Source organism: Poecilia reticulata, chromosome 15, assembly GCF_904066995.2.
Source record: "Poecilia reticulata chromosome 15, P_reticulata-male-v2, whole genome shotgun sequence".
In the NCBI taxonomy this organism is placed as follows: domain Eukaryota; kingdom Metazoa; phylum Chordata; class Actinopteri; order Cyprinodontiformes; family Poeciliidae; genus Poecilia; species Poecilia reticulata.
The window spans coordinates 25,104,603-25,130,754 of record NC_088844.1 but is presented as its reverse complement, the minus strand read 5'-3'; the positions used below and the strand labels follow the sequence as shown (position 1 = coordinate 25,130,754).

At 37.1% G+C, this 26,152-nt stretch overlaps 1 protein-coding gene and 1 long non-coding RNA gene across 2 annotated transcripts; one reads left to right on the top strand and one right to left on the bottom strand.

Moving 5' to 3' along the window:
• Window positions 1-2,206: 2,206 nt before the first annotated feature.
• Window positions 2,207-3,263, bottom strand: LOC145554990 (uncharacterized). The gene is made up of 2 exons (XR_014091027.1): window positions 2,807-3,263; window positions 2,207-2,627 (listed from the first exon to the last, which is right to left on the bottom strand). It is a non-coding gene; the product is annotated as an uncharacterized LOC145554990 (long non-coding RNA).
• A 2,045-nt stretch (window positions 3,264-5,308) lies between these two features.
• slc1a4 (solute carrier family 1 member 4) lies at window positions 5,309-25,523 on the top strand. The gene is given in 10 exon segments (XM_008430361.3): window positions 5,309-5,515; window positions 5,517-5,591; window positions 5,594-6,177; window positions 11,114-11,156; window positions 13,336-13,401; window positions 16,333-16,499; window positions 17,123-17,356; window positions 17,439-17,633; window positions 18,261-18,395; window positions 19,685-25,523. Coding segments are annotated over 10 exon segments (1,794 nt in total). The 5' UTR covers window positions 5,309-5,455; the 3' UTR covers window positions 19,920-25,523.
• Window positions 25,524-26,152: the final 629 nt, after the last annotated feature.

The following is a 26,152-nucleotide window of genomic DNA, read 5'->3' as shown; positions in this document are numbered from 1 at the left end:
TCAGTTAAATATGAACTCTAATCACGTCTGAACGGCGCAACTAAAAGAGCACCGCTGCTTCAAATCTAAACGTTTCACTATGGCGCCATCTGGCGTTCAAACAGGTGTAGTACATAGAGTCAATACAAACTCTACGGCAGACCGTATTAGCATAAATTTGGTTTCGCCTTAACATCCAGGGCCGTGCAGAGACCATTAAAGGGGCAGGTGCTCAACAACAAAAAAAGGGCACATCTAACCGTATTTTAGGACAGAATATTAACAAAGACACTCAAATTTCAGAGTTTAATAAACAATGATAAATTACAAAAATGTGACATATACAATCAAAGCTAACGAACATCTCCATACAGAGCATAACACTATGCCTATGTAAGATATTTTATTAGTAATTTCTTTCTCCAGGTCTATTTTGTTATAGGAAAGTATTGCAATATTCAAACCCGCAATTTAGCAAGACATGTAAATCAGAGCTGGACCACCAGACATATTTTGTCTTTACAGAATTACACTATTAAAAATATAAACAAGGGCACAATGCAACCTTTTAGTGAACCGTAATCTATAAAAGAGCTGCCTGTTTGCTGCAGTGGAGATGAAGATGGCCCATTCAGGAAAGCAGAGCTGCATCAAACTTTAACTTGGAACCGCAGAAGAAAAAAAAATACACAAAAGCAAAAATTGAATTGTTAATGCGTGTCACCATGAGAAAAGCCTACTGAGTTTTGCTTAAAAAAACTTTTTTAAAACATTTAAATCACATTTGTCTCATGAAGTGAATTTTTTTGCAAAACAAACTTATTTGTGCTTGTCAGAAATCTTTTCTTAATATTCTAAGTTTTTGTTTGTGACTCAAAGTTTTGCTTGTGATTCTCACATGACGTCTTGAGCAGGGCCTAAAATCACAACAAAAGATTTATGATGTGTGTAAATAAAAGTTTGTTTGGCAAATAACTTTTTAAGCTCACAAGACAAAAATTTGTTATTTAAAAAAAAGTTTTTTAAACAAAACGACTTGTTTTTTTAAAAAGGAATCATTACAATTCCAAAAGTTTTTATTACAATTTTATTTTACTTAACTGAGGTTAGATTTTTTTTTCCCCCATTGAATAATTGGGAAAAAAAAATTTAACTTCATACTCTGCGAACCCTAAACTGGAGTTTTTTCCCCTTCATTAATTACGCACTTTTGTATCATGGTAATTCAGGTTGAGTTATTTTTAATTCTCAATGAATATGGACTTTTATTTCAGTGTTATTCTCCTTCAAGATTCATTTACCTAACCCTGGAATAAATGAAATGTACATTATGAAGCAAAGGAAGTTAGAAGATCGGACATATATCCATTATGGAGATAGTCGGTTATGGACGGGTGATGTGCCCTTATTGCATAATAAATACTGAAGAATGACTGATATCATTAAAGATACAGGGGAGAAGTTTTTAGTTATCTTGCTTTGCTAGCAAAGTCGTTAGCTAGCATCTAGCTAATAGCACAACAACAACAGCCTAATGTCTGTATAATAAAAATACTGAATCGATAGATAAGAACAGTTTTTCCTCACCTGGTTGTCTCCTCCCGCTCAGTAGTTCTTCAGAGAAAGGCAGACGCAGAGGCCTGTCAGTGTCTGTTGTATTTCATTACCTCTCTGCTTAAACTGCGACTCCGAGCTGAAGCAGAAACAATACTTCAACGTTTTCTGTTATCTGACAAGTAGCAAGTTACTCCACTTTATTCACCAAAAACGATTTTTTTTTTATAATTCACCAAAAACTGATCTGTAATCTGGAACGTTGGCTACGTTGAGCTCCAGTTAGCCGCCTTATCGCACTGCGTGAGAGGCAACTGCGTCATGCGTCATGCGTCACGCGTCACGGGCAAAAGGTCAAAGGTAACAAGGTGACCGGCTTATTATGTAGTACAAAAAAGAAACAAAAAAGCAAAGAATTTTAGCACATGTTTTTATGTGTCAGAAGAGGCTTAGGAAATAATAATACCCACCCCCCAAAAAAAGACCAAAAGGGCACTTTGGGGGCAAGGAGCTAAAGGGGCAGGTGCTCAAGCCCCCCCAGCTACCCCATCTGCATGCGCCTGTTAATATCCATAATTATGTTTGTGATATCTATAAATGCATTTTGACTAGACAAAAATACATTTTGACTATTCATAATGGCAATTTACGATGTCTATATTAACATTCGGACTAATAATTCAAGATATCTTTAATTATATTTGGACAAATCAAAATTTCTTTCAAGATATCTCAAATGATATCACTAGATGTGTGATTTTAAGGGTCACTCATCCTTGCAACATTAAATATATTTGTCCATATACTAATTTTTAGTGTGAAAGCTTTTACACGTGAGGCCCCTGAAGTTCCAAATATGTTCTTTACCGGGACAAGAGGATGAAATCCGCCTTCCAACACTCGCCCTACACAGACCGGGTGGACCTGGAGGACAGACAGATGAAGGACAGAGACATGTCTTTGGTCCTGAGGAAACTGAATCATATGGGTGTCGAGTCGTCCAGAGAAGAACATCCTGCAGGAAGAGAGCCATGTTGACACAATCACGTTGTCCACGTGGATGCAGCTCCGCCCCCTCCTCCAGGTGAGTCCGTCTGTCAGGCAGCAACAGGACGGGAAGACAAAAGGAAGACAACAGGATGTGAAGACAACGGCATGACAGGAAGGCGGCAACAGGACAGGTGCAGATTTCAGATCAGATCAAAATGACTGGAATGAAATCTCTGCTTTTCAAAAACTCATTAGAAAAAAAAATTATTCAACAGCAGGATACCTGCAACATTCCTCAGCGGAGATTGCTGAGAAAGTTTTAAGTCAAAATGGGGAACTGGATCAGGACTCTCAAGACTTTCTCCAGAAAACCTCCTGAACCCGGCAGTAAGGTCATAAAGGTCATCCATCAGCGGCCCGCTGTAGGTTTGAGTGAAAAAAAAGTCAAGTTACAAAAAGTCAGGATATAATAAAATACAGAAAAGAGAAAAGACTTGCCATCTAGTAAGCTGTAATATTTATTTTGGAAAATCAAATGATTTAGCTTAATTTTCCTGTCAAATGTCAGTGCTTTGTTATAGCGACACATTTTGTCACAGAGTTAAACACATCATAGTAACCAGAAAATCCATTTATTCCCTGACTTATTATTGTTGTTGAACTAACCAATGCTAAGCTAAATATTGGTCAAATAAAACCTTTTCAAAGCTGTTCAACTAATGATTGGACAGAAAAGTGATGTGCTAAGCCAAAAGTGGCTAAGCTAAACTCCAAGCATTGCCTAGCTACATGGTCCCATGCTAAAAGTTGCTAAGCTACTTGCCACTAAGCTCAATGTCATTTAGCATTTTAAAAGTGCTATAATTTTAGTTTAGGCACTTTTTGAAATGCTGAAGAGAGCAAAAACCTAAACTTCTGCAAATATTGATTTTTTTGTTTGTTTGGTAAATGATTACTGATGCAACCATGATGCAGTCTGAGTGGAGCTACGACTTCTCTCTGCTGGAATAGATCAAACCCTCTGTGCAATTTGCAAACCCTCACTGATATCCAGCCCATCTGCTCATTTTGAATTTTTAACATTCATTTAGTTTTATACCCGTTTTTATGCTTTTTCATGGGGCTTTTGCAAAATGTTAAACATTTCTTCAGAAAAAACATGAAACTTTTCCTCTGTTCTGGACTCCACTAATGAGAATTCAACATTCTAATTTATGTCCAGACATGGAGGCTCTTATGTCACCGATGAGACCAAGGATGATGACGAGGAAGATGGAGAGCCTGTCGGCTCCGACGTGGCGCTTCTGTCCAAGAAAACTCTAAAGACTGATGAAGGGGACAAACATAAATTCAACTTAAGGACTACTGAGATTCATTTTTTAAAATAAAAGCAGAAAGATGTAAGAAAATATTTTCGCATCAGCTTATTTTGTAAACCAGTAACTGAAACACCAGTGAGGTATAGCTGATTACAATGTGATTTCCTTCAGCATTTCAGTTGGTTTTTTTATATTTTCTGTGCAAATATACTATTTTATTACTACTTATTTATATTTGAGTGGGTTAGTTGAGACTGATTTGGCTCTCCAGGAAAGCAACTTGAAGGATACGTTTTTACATCAACTAAAAGATTATACATTGTGTGTAGATGAAATACTAGTGAACTCAGATAAAGTGATATCTTGGAAATGGTTTTACATTTTAGTGCCTTCTCTGCACTTCTCTGTTTTTTTTTAAGCATCAAATTGATGTGTTTATGGAGTGAATACTTTTCCTTTTCCTACATTTCCACTCAGGCATTTTTCCCTGTCTGAATTCATAGCAAAGTTTTAACAGATGATTCCAGACTTCAAAAAAATACAGAATGTTGGCATTTCAGTGGAGTAAATAAATAACCTTAAAGGGCATTAAAGGTGTCTCCATCACCAGTTTTTCATTCAGTTTCAGTTTTACTTTGTGAATAAAGGTGTGGCACTTAAATTTGTGAAAGAATATGATTCAGAAAGTGGATTATTAACTCAGTTTGATTGAAGGGATTGGTCTAAAATGTGAGGCAGATTTCTGATGCATCTGTCAGCAAAGGTTGGAGAAAAATATAGATGTTTCATAGGATTCATTCGGATTTCATTGCAAAGTTTAATCATTTTTCTGACTCAAATTTGAAGAGATTTCAATCTTTCTTTGTAAATGTTTAAAGTATAGAGTTTCTATACATTTCTGTCATGAAGGATTGCAAGGGCTTGTATATGCAATAAAGTCAAGCAAATAGCGTGTTTTTCTTTTTTTTTTGTAGCAAAGAGATGCTATTCATTTGTAAACTGAAAAAAAGATTTAGCAAGTTTGCTGTGTTAAAAGCCAGGCATCTAGTTTTCAAAAAGTTTATTCTCAGTTATAAGATCAGGATTTGGGTCACTCTCTTTCAAAATGGTCGCTATATTTAACCAAGCTAATTAAAATGTAGAAAATCTGATTTGGATGCAGCAAAGTCGGCTTTTCAGGAAAACTCTCTGGATAAGCATGGTTCTGCTTATTACAAAAGTTTGCTTCTAAAAAGACTAATATGTTGTGTTTTACTTAGACATGTCCATTGGAAAAAAAATTATGTCAGTATTACTTTCACACTGGTTAAAATTAAAATGTTTGCTAAACACATTTAGATCTTTCCTAAAATGGAGCTGGGGACCACAAATGGCCCTTGGACACCAATGTCTTATAGGATAGATTCCAAAATATGCAATAATTCACTCCTGTTCTGCTCCTTTTAATTTTTGCATAAAACACTTGCAGGTTACAGGTTTTGACGCAAACTGCGCACTTTTTAGAGTCTTCTTGGTACTTTCTGGGTGATCATCCATCCTATTGATCACAGTGAGACCCTAGCAATCTCCTCAGCTCTTGCATCATTTGCTCCTGCCATAAAACAGTGGGTTTAATGCGCATGCGCCATTGGCTTTGTGCGTCGTCGCGCCCTCTCCATTGGCTAACCGCGCCCCCCCCCCCTGCGCTCAGCCTTCACAGCCGACCACTCCGTCTGTGAGCACTCGACCCACGCTGCGTGGAACCGCTCGGGGAAAAAAAGATGGAGAAAAAGAGCGAGATCAACGGGCACGCCATGCCCAGCTCCGCGTCCACCGCCCGGATGCTGGAGAACAGCGAGGAGCCAGTTGAGGAGGACCAGCAGCAGCAGCAGCAGGAGGAGGAGAAGAAGAAGAAGAAGAAGCGGGGCTTCAAGGAGAGGTTGACGCGGTTCCTGAGCAGAAACCTGCTGGTGATCCTCACCGTGTCCGGCGTCCTGGTGGGCGTCGGGCTCGGCATGCTGGTCCGCGGCATGAACCTGAGCAAAGCGCAGATGAGCCACTTCGCCTTCCCCGGAGAGATGCTGCTGCGGATGCTGAAGATGATCATCCTGCCGCTGGTGGTCTGCAGCCTGGTGTCCGGCGCCGCCAGCCTGGACACCCGCTCCCTGGGCAAGCTGGGCGGCATCGCGGTCGCCTACTTCCTAGTGACCACGCTGATCGCCTCCGGGATCGGGGTAGCGCTGGCCTTCATCATCAAACCGGGGGTGGGCGCCGGAGCCCTGAACACCAACAGCCTGGGTCTGGAGAGCGTCAGCAGCAACAAGGAGACCACCGACTCCTTCCTGGATCTGGCCAGGTACGACCACACCGCCACTCCACGCTGATGGAAAGGGATCTTTCACCGCTTGGCTCCGACAAACATGTTGGAGTAAATCCTTCTACATTACATACAACATACTTCGAAATAAACAAAACAAACAAACTTATGACGGTGTATAGATACAAACAGGAGGAGTTTCCACCAAAAAAACAAACAACAACAAAAAAAAAACACACACAAAACTAACACAAATGTTCTGCTAACATATACTTTTGTTAGTTGTTAGCATCACTCAAAGTTACGTGTTAGTTAAATGAACTTTGTTGTAATGCTAGTTAACTAACACGTAACACGGAAGTGTTCAATGCTAAAACGGAAGTTATGCTAGCAAGATCTTGGTAGCATAACTTCCGTGTTAGCATGATTTGAAGAAACGAACATTTCTGAGCTCCAAAAATCTAAAATGTGCTAGGAAAAAATACTCCGAAATTTTCAGATTGAGGTCAGAAAATTTGGAAATTTCTGAGATTGAAAAGTCAAAAAATTGCATGCAAATTTTTCTTTCAAAATCTTTTAGAAACTTTCCTGGAGGGAAAACAAGGAAATTTCTGAGTTTGAAGAATCTAAAAAAAAAAAACGTTTGAAAAGCTTAATCAATTCTGAGATTAATCTCAAATTTTCTACCACTGACAGATATTTTCTAACATTCACAAGTATGTCATATTGAGCGCAGCTGATGCACAGTGTTTGCTAATTGCTGCTGGCTAGTCTGAAGGTGCTGAGTGGGGGAGGGATGCTCTGTAGATTGGAAAATGCAGCTCCGAGGAAGAGCTGCGTCTCACCCAGGCTTTTCGGACAACTGAATGGCTGCCATGGAGATTAAAGGATTTTTCAACCATGCATGGAAGAATCCAATCAACACTCCGGGTGAGTTTTTGATGAAGGAATAACATTATAACATGATGTAAAGCTCAAAAAAGTCGACTTTGGATAAAACTGTGTCTTTAAAAGGAATAAAATGGAGCTTAATTCTTCAGCTTCAGTTTTCTTTCTGTGAGAAGCAGCGACAGACTTTTCTTGACCATAATTAAACGGTAACTGGGTAGAGAGAGAAGGGAAAGGTCGCGCTCGACCTATATGGCCATACGAGGCGAACGCTCTATGCTCTACACACAATAGGACGCCCCAGAAACGGTTTCTACTGATGCTTTAACCGCCGCATGTATCAGACACTGTGGGTCATTGTAATGCTCAGTTTCCGCAGAGGAAAACAGGAAGAGGAGCAGCTTCTAAACCACGTTAGAGGTCGTAATGAGCTACTAAAGCCACCTGACTGACCCTTGATGTGCGGGTCCGTGGTACCCTGAAGTTTACACGTCAGCAGCTCTCTAACTGGGTCATGCAGGATTCAGAGGGGTGGTCGTTCAATCTAATTTCCCCTTTCAGGAGTGGACCATCAGTGTTGTGCAACTACAGCTTTGATTTGCAATTCAAATCAAGAAGGGGCTCTCTGCCCTGCTTGGCCGTCACATGAAAAAGTTTGCATTCAGTTAGACTCTGGGTGCTTTTGGGTTTTCTGGGTCGTCTTTGCAAATTTTAACTTATTTAGGCAATTTTTAGTGTTTAGCTTGAAAGAGAAAAAAGTGGAAACACAATGTGAACAGACATGCCTTTCTAAATTGTATTTATTCAGAATCAAAGTCAAAATTTATTAAAAAGTTAATGGTTCAGACAAGAAGTTTTCAAGTCACGACACTGGATTTGATTAGATAGGCCATAAAATTGTTGAATTCATTTTTATTCCACAAATGCGTCTGAGATTCATGCATCATTGTATACGTCAGGTTTTACTTTGTTAGATCTAAAATCCTATTTTCTGCTTGGTGTTTTCAACACTGATGAAAGAAAACAACTTAAAAAAAGAGTTAATTTGTTACAAGTAATCAAGTTAAATTTACCCAACTAAGTTGTTTTTTTTAATAAGTTTGACAAACTTAATTCGATTACATGCAACAAATTAACTCAGTTTTTAGAAGTTGGAGCTCCATTTTCATTTTTTCAGTGTATAAATACAATTAAAGAAGCAGGAATATTAATGTTGACGGGATTTTCAAAACATTTCTTCTTTGTTTTGTTAAATTCCATGTTATATACGACTAATGGCAACGGACTTAACTTGCATGGTGCTTTTGCTGTAATACTGACCACTCAAACGTCCGCGGGCGCTCCTAGTGGTCGATGAGGTACTGCATGTAAACATCCATTTATATGCTATGACGTTTGTAAATGTATGAGGAACACAGTTGGTTTGTGCCGTTTGTAGTGTTAATTTGAGATCTACAAAAATAAATGTTGGTATTTAAAAGTTGACAGTTTATTCTCGTTTAGCCTCGGGTTATTAATACAGGTCTGCTCAGTGGCCTAATAATAAGTTCCCACACAGTGAGGGAAGGCTGACAGCTGTTGGAGCAGGAAAGTGTATCTTAGCTCCCTGCAGAACAAACTGAACCCTGCGGCTCTCAGCATTTCTGCCTTATCATCACAGCAGAGGCATCGCCTGAGTCCAGTTCCCAGGCGGGTCGAACCACCTCTAAACTCACTCGGAGAACTGGACTTGATTTCATAGAAGTTTTTTGTTTTCTGAGACTGACGCAAACATTTTTAGTTTTGAATCTTTCTACTTCAATTCTTTCTCTTTGTTACTGTTTCATCACATTTATTCTGCTCAGACCTGAACCAGTTCAGTTTTCACCAAACTTTAGTTCACAAAGTAGCCATAAACAAAATCTCGGATGTAATTTTGTATCTTTCAGGAATTTTTCCCACCAGAAAGAAAAACATTTGGTCTCTTTACACCATGTGTTCTTCCCAGAGGGAATCCGAACAACTCTGGTGACCCCTGACCTCCTCTAAGCCTCCAGTTTTACTCTGAAAGCAGGTCTGGTTAAGGCAGCTGTGTACAAAGTGCGACCCGGGGGCCGTTTGTGGCCCCTGACTGCAATTAAAGAATAAAGAATGGCACAAATTTGATCGCCCGACATATACTTTAAAAAAAAATATTTTCCATGGTAAGAAGTTTATATTTTCATAGATAAGAAGATATCTATCTTCTAGCTGCCTGCTATGTGTCAGGCAGCTCTATGACACATAGCAGAGAGCTGCCTGTGTCAGTGGCTGCACACGAGGCTTGATTGACAGCGCTAAGACCCGCCTCCTGGCTCCGGGGTAGCAGGGAGAAGGCAGAGGAGCTTGATTTCTTTCTTTTTTTTCATGCTATACTGTCACAACATGCTGGCAGTTTCAAGAGATATGTAAAACAATATGTATATTTAACAGTTACTGCATCTTTAAGTTTATATAATTTTTTTTAAAACTGCAAATGAAAGTAAATTTGAATATTTTTCCCCTTTGGAAAGTTATTTAGGATTTCTTTTCAGACACATTTTATAAATCCAGAATTATAGTCCTGAAAAAGCTGTGGTTACATTTTTGCTAGAGGTTATATTTTATCATATTTATATCGAATTATAACCAAATAAGGTATTGTTTATGATTAAAATCAAACTCCTCGAGTGATTTTTCTAGATTCTGCATTGAATGAATCTAAATCCTATAAACTTTAGCTTATATGATGTTCAGCTTTAGCCGACATGTGACAACCTTGAGGGAGAAAAGGAAAATCTGTCCGGATCTCGCTGCACTGTGGGAAAAACGTGCCGCTTCTCAGCTTTGGAAATCCACCTCCGTCATGTGATGACAGGGAAACCTGACATTATTCCTGCAGGAATTTCACCTTTCCCCTCCGCTGTGTCAGGTAGCAGAGAAAGGCTTGCAGCTGAGGATGTGAATGAACTGAATCAACTTTCAGCCCAGTAACCGAGGGCAAAGTTTACTGGGATTATTAGGTGACCCCAGTCGTCGGGCTGTGGAGCGACAGTGGAAACAAACACGAACAGTGTCTGCTTTCTTGCACAATAAAGCGCGATCTCAGCAGATAAAGTTTCAGAAACTTGGAAACAAATGGAGGAATAAGAGCCTTCCCAGTGCTCCCAGTATGCTTATCTTACAGCCCTGATAAACAAACTCAGCAGGAGAAAACTCCAGAAATGTTGTTCTCCGGAATATGTAGAGAAACGTCGAATATTACATGTTTTTTCTTTATTTACTATTTAATAACTGTTAAATTAATTTAGCATAAATGGTGCCTCATACCTTCTGATTTTAATTGCTAATGGTTTACATTTTCTTGATTTAAAATCAGATTAAAAAAAAAATCTGCTTATTAATCTAACATTTTAGCAAAGTGTGATCAATACACATCAAGATATTGGTCAGAGTTTAATTTATTATGTCTGGTATATTGGTCTCGGCTATTCCTTTTTTTGAAGGATGATTTTGTTTACAGAGACTTCCTAATTGATTTGATTTGTTTTTCTTTTTTTGTTAATTTTGGATATTTAAAATGTCTTCCAGTTCCAGTGTTAAATGTTCAATAAAATTAAAAATTTACTGATCTTTGAGAACGTTTTCTTGCATCATTACAATTATATCACTTGAAAATGATCATTTATTGCAGTAATTTGTTATTGTGACAGGCTTACCTGCATGTCTTTCTTCCTCCCTGTTCTTGTTGAGCTGCTGATGAATAAAGACTACTAATGCAACAAAAACAAATTAGGATCTAAATGAACACGGTTTGCTTTTAAATGTATAACTGGGCACCTGATGTCAGAATAATCAAATAATAATAATAAATGTGAAATGAAGCGGCAAAATTGGCTGTTTTTATGGAGTTTGATGGGAAAGTTAATGTTTGGACCCGTTTGAGGTGGGTTGGAATACTGATGCCTTTTCCTTTTCTAGCCGCTTCAGCTTGTGGTTGATTAAACCCATTGACTCAGGACAAACTGCATCACCACGGCTCTGATTTTTATCTACTTCTAATTTGTTTTTCTCCTCTTCCTTTCCTCAGGAATTTGTTTCCATCGAACCTGGTGGCAGCTGCTTTCCGTTCTGTAAGTGCCACACAACACACCTCTGTTGGTTTTCCTTTTTTTTATTTTATTGCTTGTGTTGGATTGTTTGTTCTAATTTATTTCCTCCAACCACGTGGATGCCACTCCAGGTTCATTTACAAAACCACTCAAAGGCCCAGCTGGTCGCTCCTGCTGTGCAAACTTCTTTTTCTTTCTTTTTTTCCCCCTTAACTTCCCTTGCTCTCCCTAACAACTGTTGCCATGGCAAAACAATTCCGTTCCTGCTAACCTAGCAACCCGCTCTTGAACTGTGCCTGCTTCATTTCACTGAATTATGTTTGCTGTTTGCTTAAGCTAAACAAAAATAAGGAAAACTCAATATTTAAGGATGCGAGACGCAAAATGGCAGCACAAACACTCTCAAGGCAAAGTGCATCCAGCTGTCAAAGCATTCGAAGTTGGTCATCCGAATTAATCTCTGTGAAATATAAACTCACAAACCGGTCAGTAAGCTCAGAGTTCAATAAATCCCACTAACAAAAGCAGAGTGGAAGGCGGCCAAATGTGGGTTAAACAACATGTCTTTGTTTCACAAACAAACCTTTTTAAAAGCTACACAAAGACTCCGCGTTGAAACATGTTTTGACTTTTTGCTTCTGTCCTGTAAATCAGAATAAACACACAGTTCCCATCAGAAAACTAAATATTTTGAGCTTTTAGTAGCTTATTTTAATGATGGAACATAAAGGATTTTTAAAAACAAGAATAGGTTCCACAAGTTTAAATTTATTAATTTTCTACAATCCACACAGGATACAAATTATACATACAGACCCAAACACATGTATATATAGTAATTAAATGTTAAAGTTGAAATTGCTTGTTGTAGCCACCAACAAGATTAGCAGAGTTAATCCAAATTGGATAAATATAGTAAAGTGTCATCGGCATAATCATGGATATGCATTCTGTCCTGTCTAGAAAACTGGGCCAAGCAGTGAACTGTGAGGTACTCCATAGCCAAGTGAGGAGAATTTACATGAACAAATGTTGCCTGTGCTGGGTAATTTATCGAATACCTTTACAGTGGATGTTTGGCATTCATAAAGGTTGCTAAAATCCATAATTACAACCTCTAAAATTTTTATAAGTGCCTATTTTAATAGTTCAAGCACCAAATATGCCTGATTAAAGCACTAAAAGAAGCAGTGTTAACGCTACAGCAGAAACTAGTTTCTGCTTTATTTTAACTCTTGGAGATACAACCAATCAAAATCAAGGAAAATGAATGGCGCGCCTAGATTGGGTGCTTTGCAGAAGCCAGCCAATAGCGTATCAAATAGCATTGTGCCAAAAATATTTTATCTTAAGCTGCATTTTCTTTGAAATATTTTACAAAAATCAGTGACAATATAAATTTTTAATTTCATTTTTATCCCTTTTTAAATTAAGGACATTTTTCATTTCACTTCACTCTGTCTTAAATCATCCAACTTCCTCAATGGCATTTTTAGCACCAGAATCCTGTATTTTGTGTAAAATACAAAAAATACAGGATTTTTTTTCATTTTATGGGTTGAAACTGATCCGTCACTCTGTCTGCACGAAGTAACTTCTCCATCTGTACATCTGACTTTAGCTACAGTGCATAAAACAAACCCAAATCCATGAGTCTAAATCAGTGGTTCTTAACCTGGGTTCAATCGAACCCCAGGGGTTCGGTGAGTCGGTCTCAGGGGTTCGGCGGAGCCTCTGCTGCGGAGGTAAAGACACACTTGACGCGCCCCGCTTTGCCATCACTTGCTGCAGAGGATCACGTTACATTGCTTAGCCAATCAGAGCTGCGGAGGAGCCCTGATTGAAGGAGCTCCACTCTCAGCATGGATTTGAACTTGTGTCTTTCAGGTTGACTTCAGCAAAGCTCACCGTTTTTACCAAATTCTGTAGTCTAAATCTGCTCCTTAGTCGCATCTTTTCGGGGTTGCTACTGCCTCTAGTGGCATGGGGGTGGAAACACAGCTAATGTAATTACATTACAAAATCAGAATACCGCAAAGTATTCTGTGTGCCGGGGTGGGGAAGAAGAATGAAAAGGGTTCGGTGAATGCACATATGAAACTGGGGGGTTTGGTACCTCAAAAAAGGTTAAGAACCACTGGTCTAAATGGACTTAACTTTTAAGTAACAGAGTTTTATTTTTTATTTTTTTATGTTCTAGTATGCCACAGACTACAAAATGGTCGCTGTGGGAAACGACACCAATGGAACAATCCTGTATCAAAAGGTAAGCACTGAAATCATGTTTCCTGAATGTGAAATGCCAGATGTTGTGTTTCTGAAACACATTTCAGACGCTTATCTCTGTTTGCTTTGACCACTTGGTGTGTACGTGAGTCTGCCAGCGGTGGAGACTCGCTGGATAAGCAAAACGTGCCGCACCAAGGGAAGACTTGATTTAGGGAGAGCAGGTTCAAGGCTGGTGGTGAAATGTTTCTACAACTGAACATCATAGCAATCCTAAATGTTGTAATGTAGATCTGTAAATGTGTGGCCTGATTTCAGGTTCATCTGGTTCAAATTTTGCAAAAAAAAAAAAAGTACTAAGCACCTTCTGCTAAGCCGTTATTAATTGGTTAATCCAAAAACAGATCACTGCATTTATGTTAAGAAGAAAGGCCTGAACTTTTCACATGTTGATGTTGGAAGTATTTTTTTCTTTAGCGTACACCAAAGGAATGCTATGTTCTTACATTTTAGGCAGTTTTATTAAATTGAAAAAGGAATTGAGTCATTTATTTGCATTTCTATAAATGTATTTCTAACAGGGCTGTTATCATTAACACATGCAATTAATCTAAAAGTTGTAACACGTAATTATTTTTACGTGTTACTTCTTCAAATTCCCTACAAGAGATCTTCCCTGCCGACAGCCATCACTAGCTACAATAACTTAGAAGATTTTGACTTCATATGAATTACAACAACATTTAATTTCCCTTTGGGATCAGTAAAGTATTTCTGAACTTGAATTGAATTAAATAATTCATATTAAAATAACTACTGTTGTGACCTAAAAGCTTCATAGCAGCGCGTTATTGAGAAGCGATGAACGGTTTGCACGACAGCCGACGGCAACAAAAGTTGAAAATTTCTCAACATTCTTGTGTTGCGTTGCTAGCCTGCGTGTGCACAAAGTCAACATTTCACTTGTACAAATTACGCTGGACGCTAAATCCCATAAGAAATGAACGGAGAGTTTCTTCACGTTTTAAAACAAAATAACCTCCTTTAAGCCTTACTGAATATAAAAACCTGGGAAACTAAGAATAATCAGACATGTTTGGTTTGAGACAGTAAAACATTTTTTAAGAATGTTGTGGTTTTTGTGGTTTATTTCCCTCTTGTACTGTCCGATCTTTAGCCTTCAACTTAAAAGCTGCATTATATGAACTTCTTTGTGTTGTTTCCATGATGAGGGGTATGAGTTTGAAAACATTTCTCCGTCATGCCTGCTGCTAGCATGTGCTTGTTCTAAATGAAAATCAGCGCTTTCTTCTTTGATTATCCAGTTTTGACTTCCAATGACTCACTTCCTGCTAAAGAGCCCCCTGGTGGTTGAAGAAAAATACACAGAAAAGCCGCACCGGGCTATAAGCCGCATTGTTCGAAGTGTAGAAAAAAGTAGCGGCTTATAATCCGAAAAATACGGTATATCTTACGTGTCAGTTTTCTCCTAAAGAAGTTTGCTACTACTTGTTTGCATGGGTAGTGGAGTAAGTTTCCCTTAGATTATATTACCTGCTTTCTGCTTCAAAAAAATCAGGTAATTGTTTGGATTTTAACTGGTTGGCGTGCGGCAGGAGGAGGGGCCAACCCAGAGCACCATTCCTGCAAACACAGCTGCATATATATTTATATTTCAAGGTTACAAAGTGATTAATATGATTAGATTTTCTTCGAAATCCTCCATCCTGGCTTACCGTTGGGAAACTGGTCTTGGCATTGGTGGATGAGTGTGGGACTGGACAGAGCTGGTCAGGCTGTGGGAGAGCTCAGCACACTGAAGGGATTTAACTCTGGATTTGTCTCTGTCCTCATTGATTCCCATCACCCAGTTCACTGAATCCTCCCCGATGACCCAGACCTGTGCAACCGTGCGCGCTCTCGCTGTAGTAGGAGGCGTTGTACAAACTACAGCCGGCTGGATAAACTCTCCTGTTTGACGAGTTTACTTTACCGTAAAAGGCTTAGACTAACTGAGCAACTGCTGTTGTGGAAACATGTTTAAAGAACTAAAAAAGCAGTCCTGGTACATACATATTGCTGCCATGTTGTGTAGCTAACGGTTATTTTAGTAGACCATTGGTCAGTCGCAATAAGTCATGATAAATTGCATGATAAATAGCAAAGAGCTTAAGAATTTACACTTTTATTATTTATTGTTTTTATATTTCCTCGTTTTTTTCCTTTTTTTTTTAGATGAAACTAGAAAGTCATGAAAAGATGCAAATAAATAAATGATTTGATAATTTTTTTAAATAAGGAAATACACAACTGATTACCTAAAATGTAATAACTTAGCATTCCTTTAGTGTATACTTCTTCACTTTGTATTTGTATAAAAAAAATACATTAACATGTGAAAAGCTCAGCCGTTTCCCCTTGATTTGATGTCAATACAGTGTAAAGGAAATATTTTGATTATTTTCAGATTAACCAATTGATAACTGGATTGCAAAAATTGAATAATAAAAAAAATAAAAAATGCAAAATGTATATATTTTTTGTACAGTTTTGGCTTAATTGCAGCTCTGAGTTCTTTGTTCTTTTATCAAATGGCCAATTTTTGAGTCTGTGTACTCCAGTTAACGATTAATCGAATACTAAGTTAGTCAATTAGTTTTTTTGAGTACCAAAATATTGAATTATATTGAATTATTTTACAAACATTAAGTTTGTTGCCTGCTCACAGCATTTTAGACTTTCTTGGACTTAGTCGACGGTGTAGCTCAATGATCCAGTCAAGAAATAAAACAAAATTTAAATGACAAATAAATGATCTGGGTGTCTTTGGGAAAATAGGTTAGAAATCCTCCAAATAAACTTATCAAAACATGCTAAAGTATTTTCGTGCCTGTTTTAATTGAAGTCTTTAACAGTTTTTATCAACATCTGCTGAGTTTGTACAGATTCTTACAGTTTCTGGACGTTTTAGGTGCCGATTGGAACTGAAGCCGATGGCATGAACATCCTTGGTCTGGTGCTGTTTGCAATGATGTTTGGCGTTGCGCTTCGGATACTTGGAGAGGAAGGAGAGGAACTCATTCGCTTCTTCAACGCCTTCAACGAAGCCACCATGGTGCTGGTGTCCTGGATCATGTGGTAAGTATGGACGGATAAAGGAGAGGTATTATGCAAAACTCACATTTTGTAAGTTTTTTGTACTTCCATTTGCGTCTTTGGTCCTTCTAAAAACAGCCCAACCACTTAAAAAAAAAACAATAAGTTAATATTTTTTGGTGTCTAGAAAGTGAGCTGTTTAAAAAACCTCCTGAAAGTAACGTCACAAATCAGTAGGCACCGCACGTCACCTAGCAACCCCAACGGAAGCCCAGCCCGTCACCTAGCAACCCCAACGGAAGCCCAGCCCGTCACCTAGCAACCCCAACGGAAGCCCAGCTTATCACCTAGCAACCCCAACGGAAGCCCAGCCCGTCACCTACCAACCCCAACGGAAGCCCAGCCCGTCACCTACCAACCCCAACGGAAGCCCAGCCCGTCACCTAGCAACCCAAGCTGAGCCAGCAGCAGCTTATTTGGATTTAAAGTGACAGAGTCCCTAAAACAGCTCATAGGCAGAACTGAGCAGATTAAAATCTCACTATCTAAGAATGATTTTGTGCAAAAGTTTTATGAATATGTTTTGTACCGCCCATACACCTGTTCTAATCCTTTAAAGCTTGACCATGATCTTATTTCATAGCATCTTCTTCTGATTTTCTTAGGTATATTCCCTTCGGCATCATGTTTCTTGTGGGGAGTAAGATCGTAGAAATGGAAGATGTGGTTCTTCTGGTCACAAGCTTGGGGAAATACATTTTCGCTTCAATCCTGGGCCACATCATCCATGGAGGCATCGTTCTTCCCCTCATCTACTTTGCCTTCACCCGAAAGAACCCCTTCAGCTTCCTTTCGGGCCTCATCACACCCTTCACCACCGCCTTCGCCACCTGCTCCAGGTACCCACTGATACATCTGACTTCCTCAACATCAGCTATATAGAAAATATCTAAGTTTTGTTGTTCTTTTTCCCCTCACCAGTTCGGCAACTCTTCCTTCAATGATTAAGTGTGTGGAAGAAAACAACGGTGTGGACAAGCGCATTAGCCGCTTCATCCTGCCCATTGGAGCGACGGTGAACATGGATGGAGCAGCCATTTTCCAGTGCATTGCCGCCGTCTTCATCGCACAACTCAACAACACTGAACTGAACGCTGGACAGATCTTCACCATTTTGTAAGTTTTATTATGAAACTACAATGCAGAAAGAGTTAATACACACTGAACCCATTAAACGTCTTCATAACTTTTTATTCATGATGCTGTTTGTTCACCACTGTTTTCTGAGATTAAATCACATATGGATGAACGCTTTTTACTAGTTATTTGACTTCTGACCACTATGGAAACACAAAATATTACCAAGTATTTTTGGTCTAGTTTTTAGTACAAATGTTTACAATAAGACGAGAATGACTTACAAGTTAGTTTTCAACAAGAAACAGGAGCTTAAGTCAATAATTTTTTAATATTGATGAAAAATTGCTAGTACTGAAAGCTATTACTTTTTCATCAATTTTAAGGAATTACTGACTTAAAACAAGTTCACATTTCTTCCTGAAAAGGTACCTGTAAGTTTTCTTATTTCAAATTTACAAAGATATTTGCACTAGAAGCCAGACCATAAATAATAATAATATTTTGTGTTTTTGTAGTGAAAGCAGTTGGAATGCAAATGCCTTCACATGGTTCACCAGCTTTAGTATAAACATATGAGAAACAATTAAGAGTGTTGATTCTGGGGTTGCACGTGGTTTTAATGTGTTTTGAAACGGTTTGGTTACATGTTGCGATTACTTGTAGGGTAACGGCCACAGCCTCCAGCGTTGGCGCCGCAGGCATCCCGGCTGGTGGCATCATCACCATCGCCATCATCCTGGAGGCCATCGGCCTGCCGACCAACGATCTGTCCCTCATGCTGGCCGTTGACTGGATTGTGTGAGTAAATTTACTCTCACCCTGGAAAACACCCAACATTGTAAGGCAGGGAACGCTGTTTCTAGAATTTTCCCAGAGGAAACCAACTCTTTTTCCGCTTTCCAGTTGAAAAGTTGGAATTTCAACATGGCGGCACCCATGGACATTGTCTGCAAACATCATTAAAGCTTTACTTTCAATGAGCAAACATCATTTTTAATTTGTACTGTTTTGTACTTTCAGGCGCTTCATGTAATATTGATTTTCGATGCATTCTTATTTGTGTGTCTTGTAATATAAACATCTTTCAAGCACACATTGCTGTTGTTAACGCGGAGCGGCCATATTGGAAATCGGTCGAAGCTGCTCCCAGTTTCCCAATGGGAACTCTGACTTTGGAGGGAAATCTGGTTGATTTTTCTGACTGGGAAGTCAGAAATTCCCAGTTCTGAGTACAACTGGAGTTAAATGGCATTAATGTAGCAATTTAAGCAAAAGTTCACTTCCTGGAGGAGGAGTATGACATCAAAAAGCCAGAACATGGAGAATTAGGACTGAAACTATTAAGTGGATTAATTGCTATTAATCGATTATTGAAATAATCAACAACTAATTTAGTAACTGATTGTTAAATGCCAGCAATTAAGCCAAAACTCTACAAAAATTATACATTTGCATTTAAAAGCCGGGGGAAGGGGGGGGGGGACTTTGTCTGTTAATTATTTACCCAGAATTCCTCAATTGTCAGTTTTAGCTTCACCTGCTTCAATTTGTGGAAAAAAAAGAATAAAAATACAAATAAATCTCATATTAAGCACCTTTTGCTGTCCATTTATTAATTAGTTAATGCAAAAAAAAAAAAAAGTGTTCACAAAAGGAACACCATTGTTGCATTTCTGCCAATAAAATTAAATTGAATTATTCATTTGCTTTTTTATGTTTGTGGTTTATGTGGCTAAATAAAAATATACGGAATGTGACCATTTTTTTTATATCGGATTGCAGGTAGACCCGTCACAATAAGCAATAAATCAAGCACATGACAAATTAAAACAAACTCAGTGATTCAAATATTAATATAAATAATTCATTTTATTTGTTGTTTCTGTTTATTTGTTTTGGATATTTTAAATGTCTTCCAGTTTCAGTGTTTAATGTTCATTTGAATGTAAAGTTTGGGAATGTGTTATTTATCAGAATAACTTCTGGGTCAATTTATCATCCAGCAGAATTTCTTGTGGCAGGCCTATTTGCAGCTCTGTAGAGAATATTTTAAAATAATATACATGTTTCTTCCTCTTTGTGCTCAGGGATCGTACCACCACCGTGGTGAACGTGGAGGGCGACGCTCTGGGTGCAGGAATCCTCCACCACATCAACCAGCTGGAAATGAAAAAGCACCAACAGGAAGTGGCGGAGGAGCTGGAAGAGGTCAAGGTTGAATCTGTGGCAAACGTTCAGGCGGAGGAGGAGACGTCGCCGCTCGTCATGCGCCAAACCAAAATCCTGGAGGGAATGCCCGAAGCCATCGAGTCTGTCCTGTGAACCCAGGCAGACTTCTGTCTGACCGTCTGACCTGAGATTTGTGATGTTGCTGCTGATCGGGCATCAGTGCGACCCGATGTCCTTTAAAAAAAACAAACAAAAACAAAACAAACAAAAAAAAACAAGAAGGAAAGTTTGCAACTTTGAAGGTAAAATGAAAAAGTCATCAAGAGTCTGTCTGCAGTGCATCCAGGATTCTAATTCAGGATGGTACATAATGCAATTCAGAAATATTTTTCTAATTAAATACTCAACATAAGCGGTTAGTGGTTTCATTTTTGTTTTAGTTTTTTGCTCGTATTAACTCTAAAATAGGCCAGAAACATTCCGACAAATTTTCAAGATTTGCTTGCTTCACTTACAGTAGCTCTCAAAAGTCCACAAAACCGTATTAAAATGCTTAGTTTGTTCATTTTAAACTCTTTAATGTATCACTTAAAAGCTATTCCCACACGAAGTGCAAAATATCCTGCTCAATTTATGTAGAAACCAAAATATTATGTGAGTAAATAGTATAAAAAAACAACAAAAAACCCAGCAATAATCTGGTTGCGTAAATGTGCACACCCTAAAACTTTTGGTTCAGTTAATTATAGTGAAACTAAAATAAAGTCATGCTAGTTCTTCTGACATTAGCCCATTTTCATCCTTTAGCTAAAGCCACAGTTTGCAGAGAGGTTACAAAGCATCAAAACGATTTTATTGTACAAAGGTATCAGTCAGGAGAAGAGTATAAAAAAAGCCACAGTGTTAAATATTTGCACACCGTGTCCCTAACTGGCAGAAGATGTTTTGGTTTGATGAAACAACCAGGACCATTTGGAAAGGAGGTCTACAATATACGGTTAGTACAAAAATGGATTAGCTTGAGGCAAACGTGGTGGCAGCATCATGCCTCGAGGTTACTTTTCTTTCTTTGTAATTGAGTTACATCTTGGATTAATCAGCAAAAATGTGACTCAAACTTGAAGGATTGGTTTAAGGTGTTCAAACAAATGCAACTGGATTATTGTGCCTTTTATTTTTTTTCTTTTACCAGATTTGTTTTACAGCCAATTGTACAGTATTTGTGCCACATTAACACATAAACGTTGCATTTTAACGTGGATGTGGACGTTTTTAAGAGCCACTGCAGAGTAAAGACAGAAACAGCTGTTAATGTTCTGTTTTCTGAACATTATGGATTCCTTCATTTGTATTTACCATCAAAAAGAAGAATGCAGGACCATTATTGACCTTAAAGGAATAACTATCAAATTATCGACATTGTTTTGAGTAAGTGATACATTCCATCGCTTGATCATGTCTGATGAAAACAGAGATGATAGTCGCTATTTCAGGTCAAAATAACAGATTTTTTTTGTTTCATAATTAGTTGGAGTTGAATTTGCAGCTGAATTTGGCTCCAAATCCTGAAAAGTAGATTTTTTTCCCCCTACAATGTTACATTACATTTGGGTGTGTGTTGGCAAATATTGGGCCTATATCTTAGTTATACTTCATGCTACATTATGAGTCAAACATTGGCTAAATATGGTAAAACATTAATGCCCTCGTGTGGGAAAGATCACTTAAATCCCCCTGAATGCTCAATGTTGAGCAAATAGAAGATTGAATTGTTAACAAAGCCTTGGTTTTATTACAGAAGCTTTTAACTGCCAGAGCTAGGAAATAAATTCAAGAGCACAGTCTCACTAAACATTCATCTAACTCGTCTTAATGACATGAAAATATGTTTCTTTGACAAATTACAACTTGCTAAAAGGGCAAAAGGAGGCTCCAACTCTAACTGGTTCTAAAAAGAGATACGTAAATATCTTGTTTAAATGAGAAAGTTTCTAGTTTTTCAGAGTTTTTTTTTATCTCGTTACAAGAGTTTTTTGACTTGGCAAGGTGCTGTGCCTGAATTTATTTTCTAGCTTTAGCAGTGAAGGTCTTCCGTATTTTCCAGATATCTGAAACCATGGGAGAAAGTGATCTGATGCTTGCTCCCTATTTTCAAGCTGATTTCTACATTTTTTTTTAGGTTTTAAAAAAAACACTAACACCTCAACTTCTTTAAAGCTCAGCTAACTCACCAAGCTAGCTAGCTCAGCTAGCCTAACATCGCAGCAAACTAACGTTAGCTGCTTTTTAATAAGTTATCAGTCTAAGTTTCTTTTCAGACTTGATCTTTAAATTTATTTGTTATAATGCATTTTATCTGTATTGCTAAAAGCTTTTGGAAAGTATGTTGGCCACAAATTTGCAAAGTATGCTAGCTTACTAACCTGCTAAAGCAGTGCTAACATTCAGCTAACGGTTAGTTTAGGATAGCATTCATCTTTTAGCTGAAGTTTTAGTCGGACTGCCTTAGTTAGCAGACTTTATGTTAAAATAAGTTGTAAGCATAACTGAAAATTTGATTTTTATATATTAAGACATTAATTAATGTCTAAGGGTCATTACTGTAGCAGCTAAATCAAATGGGTTTTACTGTAATTGTTCACTTTTTGCCAAAAATCTGACTTGTGAAGACACTAAAACTACCAAAATGGCCCCTGTTAAGGCCACCAGGGTGTATTTAAATCTGGGTGCCATTTGTTATGTAATTCTACTTCCTGATTACACAGAAAACTAGACGGAGCACTGTAAAAATAAAAACATAAACATAAGGACTGGATGTAAATGTTGACAATACTTGCATGTTTGCTGACTGTGTTTAAACACTAATGTACACTACATAGTTATTGAAAAGCAGTTATAAGTGAACACATGTCTATTTGGCAGCCATTTTTAAATTCAAAATGGCAGCTATAATGGCATCAAAGGCCAGAAGTGAAAAAAGTATGCACATAAGTTAAATATGTACTAATTTCTTCTAAAGATAAGTGATCCAATGATTTAAATATTTTATTAAATAAAAACAATGAAATGCTGAACACGTTCATTAAGCTAATTTAATGAATGTATAAATATTACAGCATTTATTCTTTTTTCTAGTCATTTTTAGTAAAAAAAATTCCACCATTGAGTACACAAATAAGTTGTGACAAATACTTATTTAAATAATTTAAGTATGGAAATCCATACATCAACAAATACTGAAATAATTGTTTTTACATTATAATTTCAGATTTTAATTTTCCACATTTAATTATTTGTTTTAATAAATTGAAACATTTAAGTAATTACATATTGCTTATTTAATATATTATAGTTTAAATTCTTACAAGTGTAAAAGTAATTTGGCAAATTTGTGGCACTTTTGGTAAAAGACAATAAAATTATGGGGATCAAAATAGATGTGAAATTCAGATTTTGGCTTAAAGTGAGCGATGTTGATCTTTACAAGTCTCCACTACATAATTAAATAAAAATAAAAAAGCTGAATTTCTACTAATTATCAAAAACCTCTGTGAAATTTGTAGCGCTGTTCATTCTTTCCAACACATGCTGACAGGATCTCGTCTGACGTCAAGCTAATTATGGGTGCAGCTTGTTTTGTTTGGCGTCACGAAAGCTCTCCAGTCTGAAAGTCAAACATTTCGCTCAGATGAAATGAATGGTGGCTGCTTTGAAAATATGTTGCAGTAAAATAAAAGGTTCTCCCTCTGTTTACACTCTAACACTGGACCAAAACGCATGATGAATACGCCGTAATTCACATAATTATTATTGTTTTTGTTTACTGTTTTATCTTTTTTTGCTGTTAAACTACACTGGAAGTTATAGAAGGCTATAGATGATATTTGTCTGGTTTTAAAACCAAACATGGTGGCAGAAATGTGATGGTGCGTTCGTGTGACATAATCCTATAATGCCACTTTTACCAACTTTGGTTAATATTGGTTGTACGACGGAGTATTAGGGCCACACTAAGAAAAGTAACATTGTGAGTCATAATATTAGGAGAATGAGGTTGAAATTATATGAGAATAAAGTTGTAGTATCATGAGAATAGTTACAATATTGGGACTTTATTCTTGTATTATTTTAACTTTATTCACTCGACTTTGTCTTGTAATTTATTCTCGTAAAATGGCTATACAAACCATATTATGACTTTATTCTCATATTATTGCGACTTTACTCGTATTAATTTGAGTTTCTTGTAATACTACAACTTTCGTAAAATGATTACTTGTATCATTTTGAGTTTAATCTTGTACTTTATTCTTGTAATTTGACTTTTTTTGTTTTACTTCGACGTTATTCTTGTATTCTACTAATTAGTATTATGACTATACCCGTAAAATTAAGACCTTATTCTCATATTATTGCACCTTTATTCTCGTATTAATTCGTGTTTATTCTTGTATTACTATGGCTTCATTTTTGTAATACTACAACTTTCTTGTCATATTATTTTGACTTCATTCTTATACAACTTTATTCTTATAGTGCGTCTTCATTCTCGTAACATTTTGACATTTTTGTAACATTTTTACTTTTTTTTGACTTTATTCTTGTACTTTATTCCCGTAATTTGATTATTCCCGCATTATTTCGACGTTATTCTCATAATATGACTACCCTATACCCATAATATTACGATTTTATTCTCTTAATTCGAGTTTATTCTCGTAATGCTGCAACTTTGTTGTAGTATTATTTTGGCTTCATTCTCGTGCGACTTCATTCTCGTAATATTATAAGTTTGTTCTCCTCATAACTTTATTTATTTTCCTTATCTTCGCCCTGATTCTCCGTCGTACGGTTGAAAAGTCAGCTCGTCTGTTTTCTTCTTGCATATTTTTATTACTTTGCCTGTTGATCCCTCTTTAAATGAAAATCAGTCCCTGTCGTTGACATTGTTGCTCCTTTTTTTAAAGCTTAGCTGTTTGTGAGCCCCACGTTTCTGCACGGTGTGCTCTTTTCATTTTTGGATTATTTTGGGGGGAATAATCTGGTGCTGTTGTCGTTTGTGCCAAATCTACAATCTCTCTTTGAAAGCTGCAACTTGACCAATAAGCCCCTGGCTCCCTCTAGTGGCTATAATGTGAAAATGCTATTAAAAAAATACTGTGGTGCAAAAGCAACGTTTCCTATTTATTCATGTTATTTAACACTAAGAAGCGGAAGATGATTCTGATCCAGTGCTTGCTAATGTGATGTTATGTATTCTCTGAAAACCACTGCAGTGTGACGGTTTATTTTATTTTTTTGTGGACTCTTGGGAATGTGGAAATTCAGTAAAGATGTCACAAATGTCTGCTTTAATTAAAAAAATGAAGAAACGTTTCAGTCATTAGACATATCAGATTAATTAACCTCACTCTGAGTTGTACCTGACTATGTGGTACATGGAATTTATATCCATATATATATATATTTGATAATTTATTGTGATTTGTTTAACTTTTATGAATCATTTTTACTTGTTTTTCTTAACACTATACACTTTCCCCCTCAGTTTTCAATGTTTCTACCGTAAGAACACAATTTATATCCTGAATCCTGTCAAACAGAATGTAAGTAATTTTTGCTCTTATTTTTAGTGCTTAAAATGACTGCTATGTTATGCTATGTTACCTGTGACATGTCCGTGTCTAACATTGTACAGCTGTTTGCTGTTAGTCCTGCTGCCTGTCTTCATTAAAGACGTTTTCTTTTTTTTGTTTTTGACATGAGTGGTGAATTTATTAATCATTTATTTTGACCTGATTCAGATATAAATACATGTAAAAAGTTTAAAATATCCTTGAGAGGTTGATTAATTTTAGTAATTCAATTCAAAAATTGAAACTTGTACAAGTAAATTGATGATGGCTTAAAACTGAGGAAAACCCAAAGTCATGTCTTTCAGAAAAAATTTATATTGTATGAAAAAACAAAACAATTATTAACAGAGAAATGTCATGTATAATAAGCCTGTTAGTCGTAAATCAGACGATAATAGGCATCCAGTTTATGGGTAATAAGAGACAAATGGACTTTAATAAAGAAGCGGGATCTTAGAAGAAAGTTGAGTGGAAAGAAAACTACTATAAAAGGACTGGGCTGTTGCTCACATGTCTGAGTTTTGACTTTTATCCTCATTTATTACTTTTTTCCCCTGAGAATTCTGAAAAACACGAATACTTTGAAATTAATCTCAAATTTTTTATTTAAAAAATTTTAGATTTTTTTTTGGTAGGATTAAATTAAAACAAATTTTTGAATTTTTGAAAAACATAAATTTCCATTTTTTTAAAAAACATTTTTGGGATTATTCCCAAAATTTTGAGGAAATGTTTGACTTTTCAAACAGA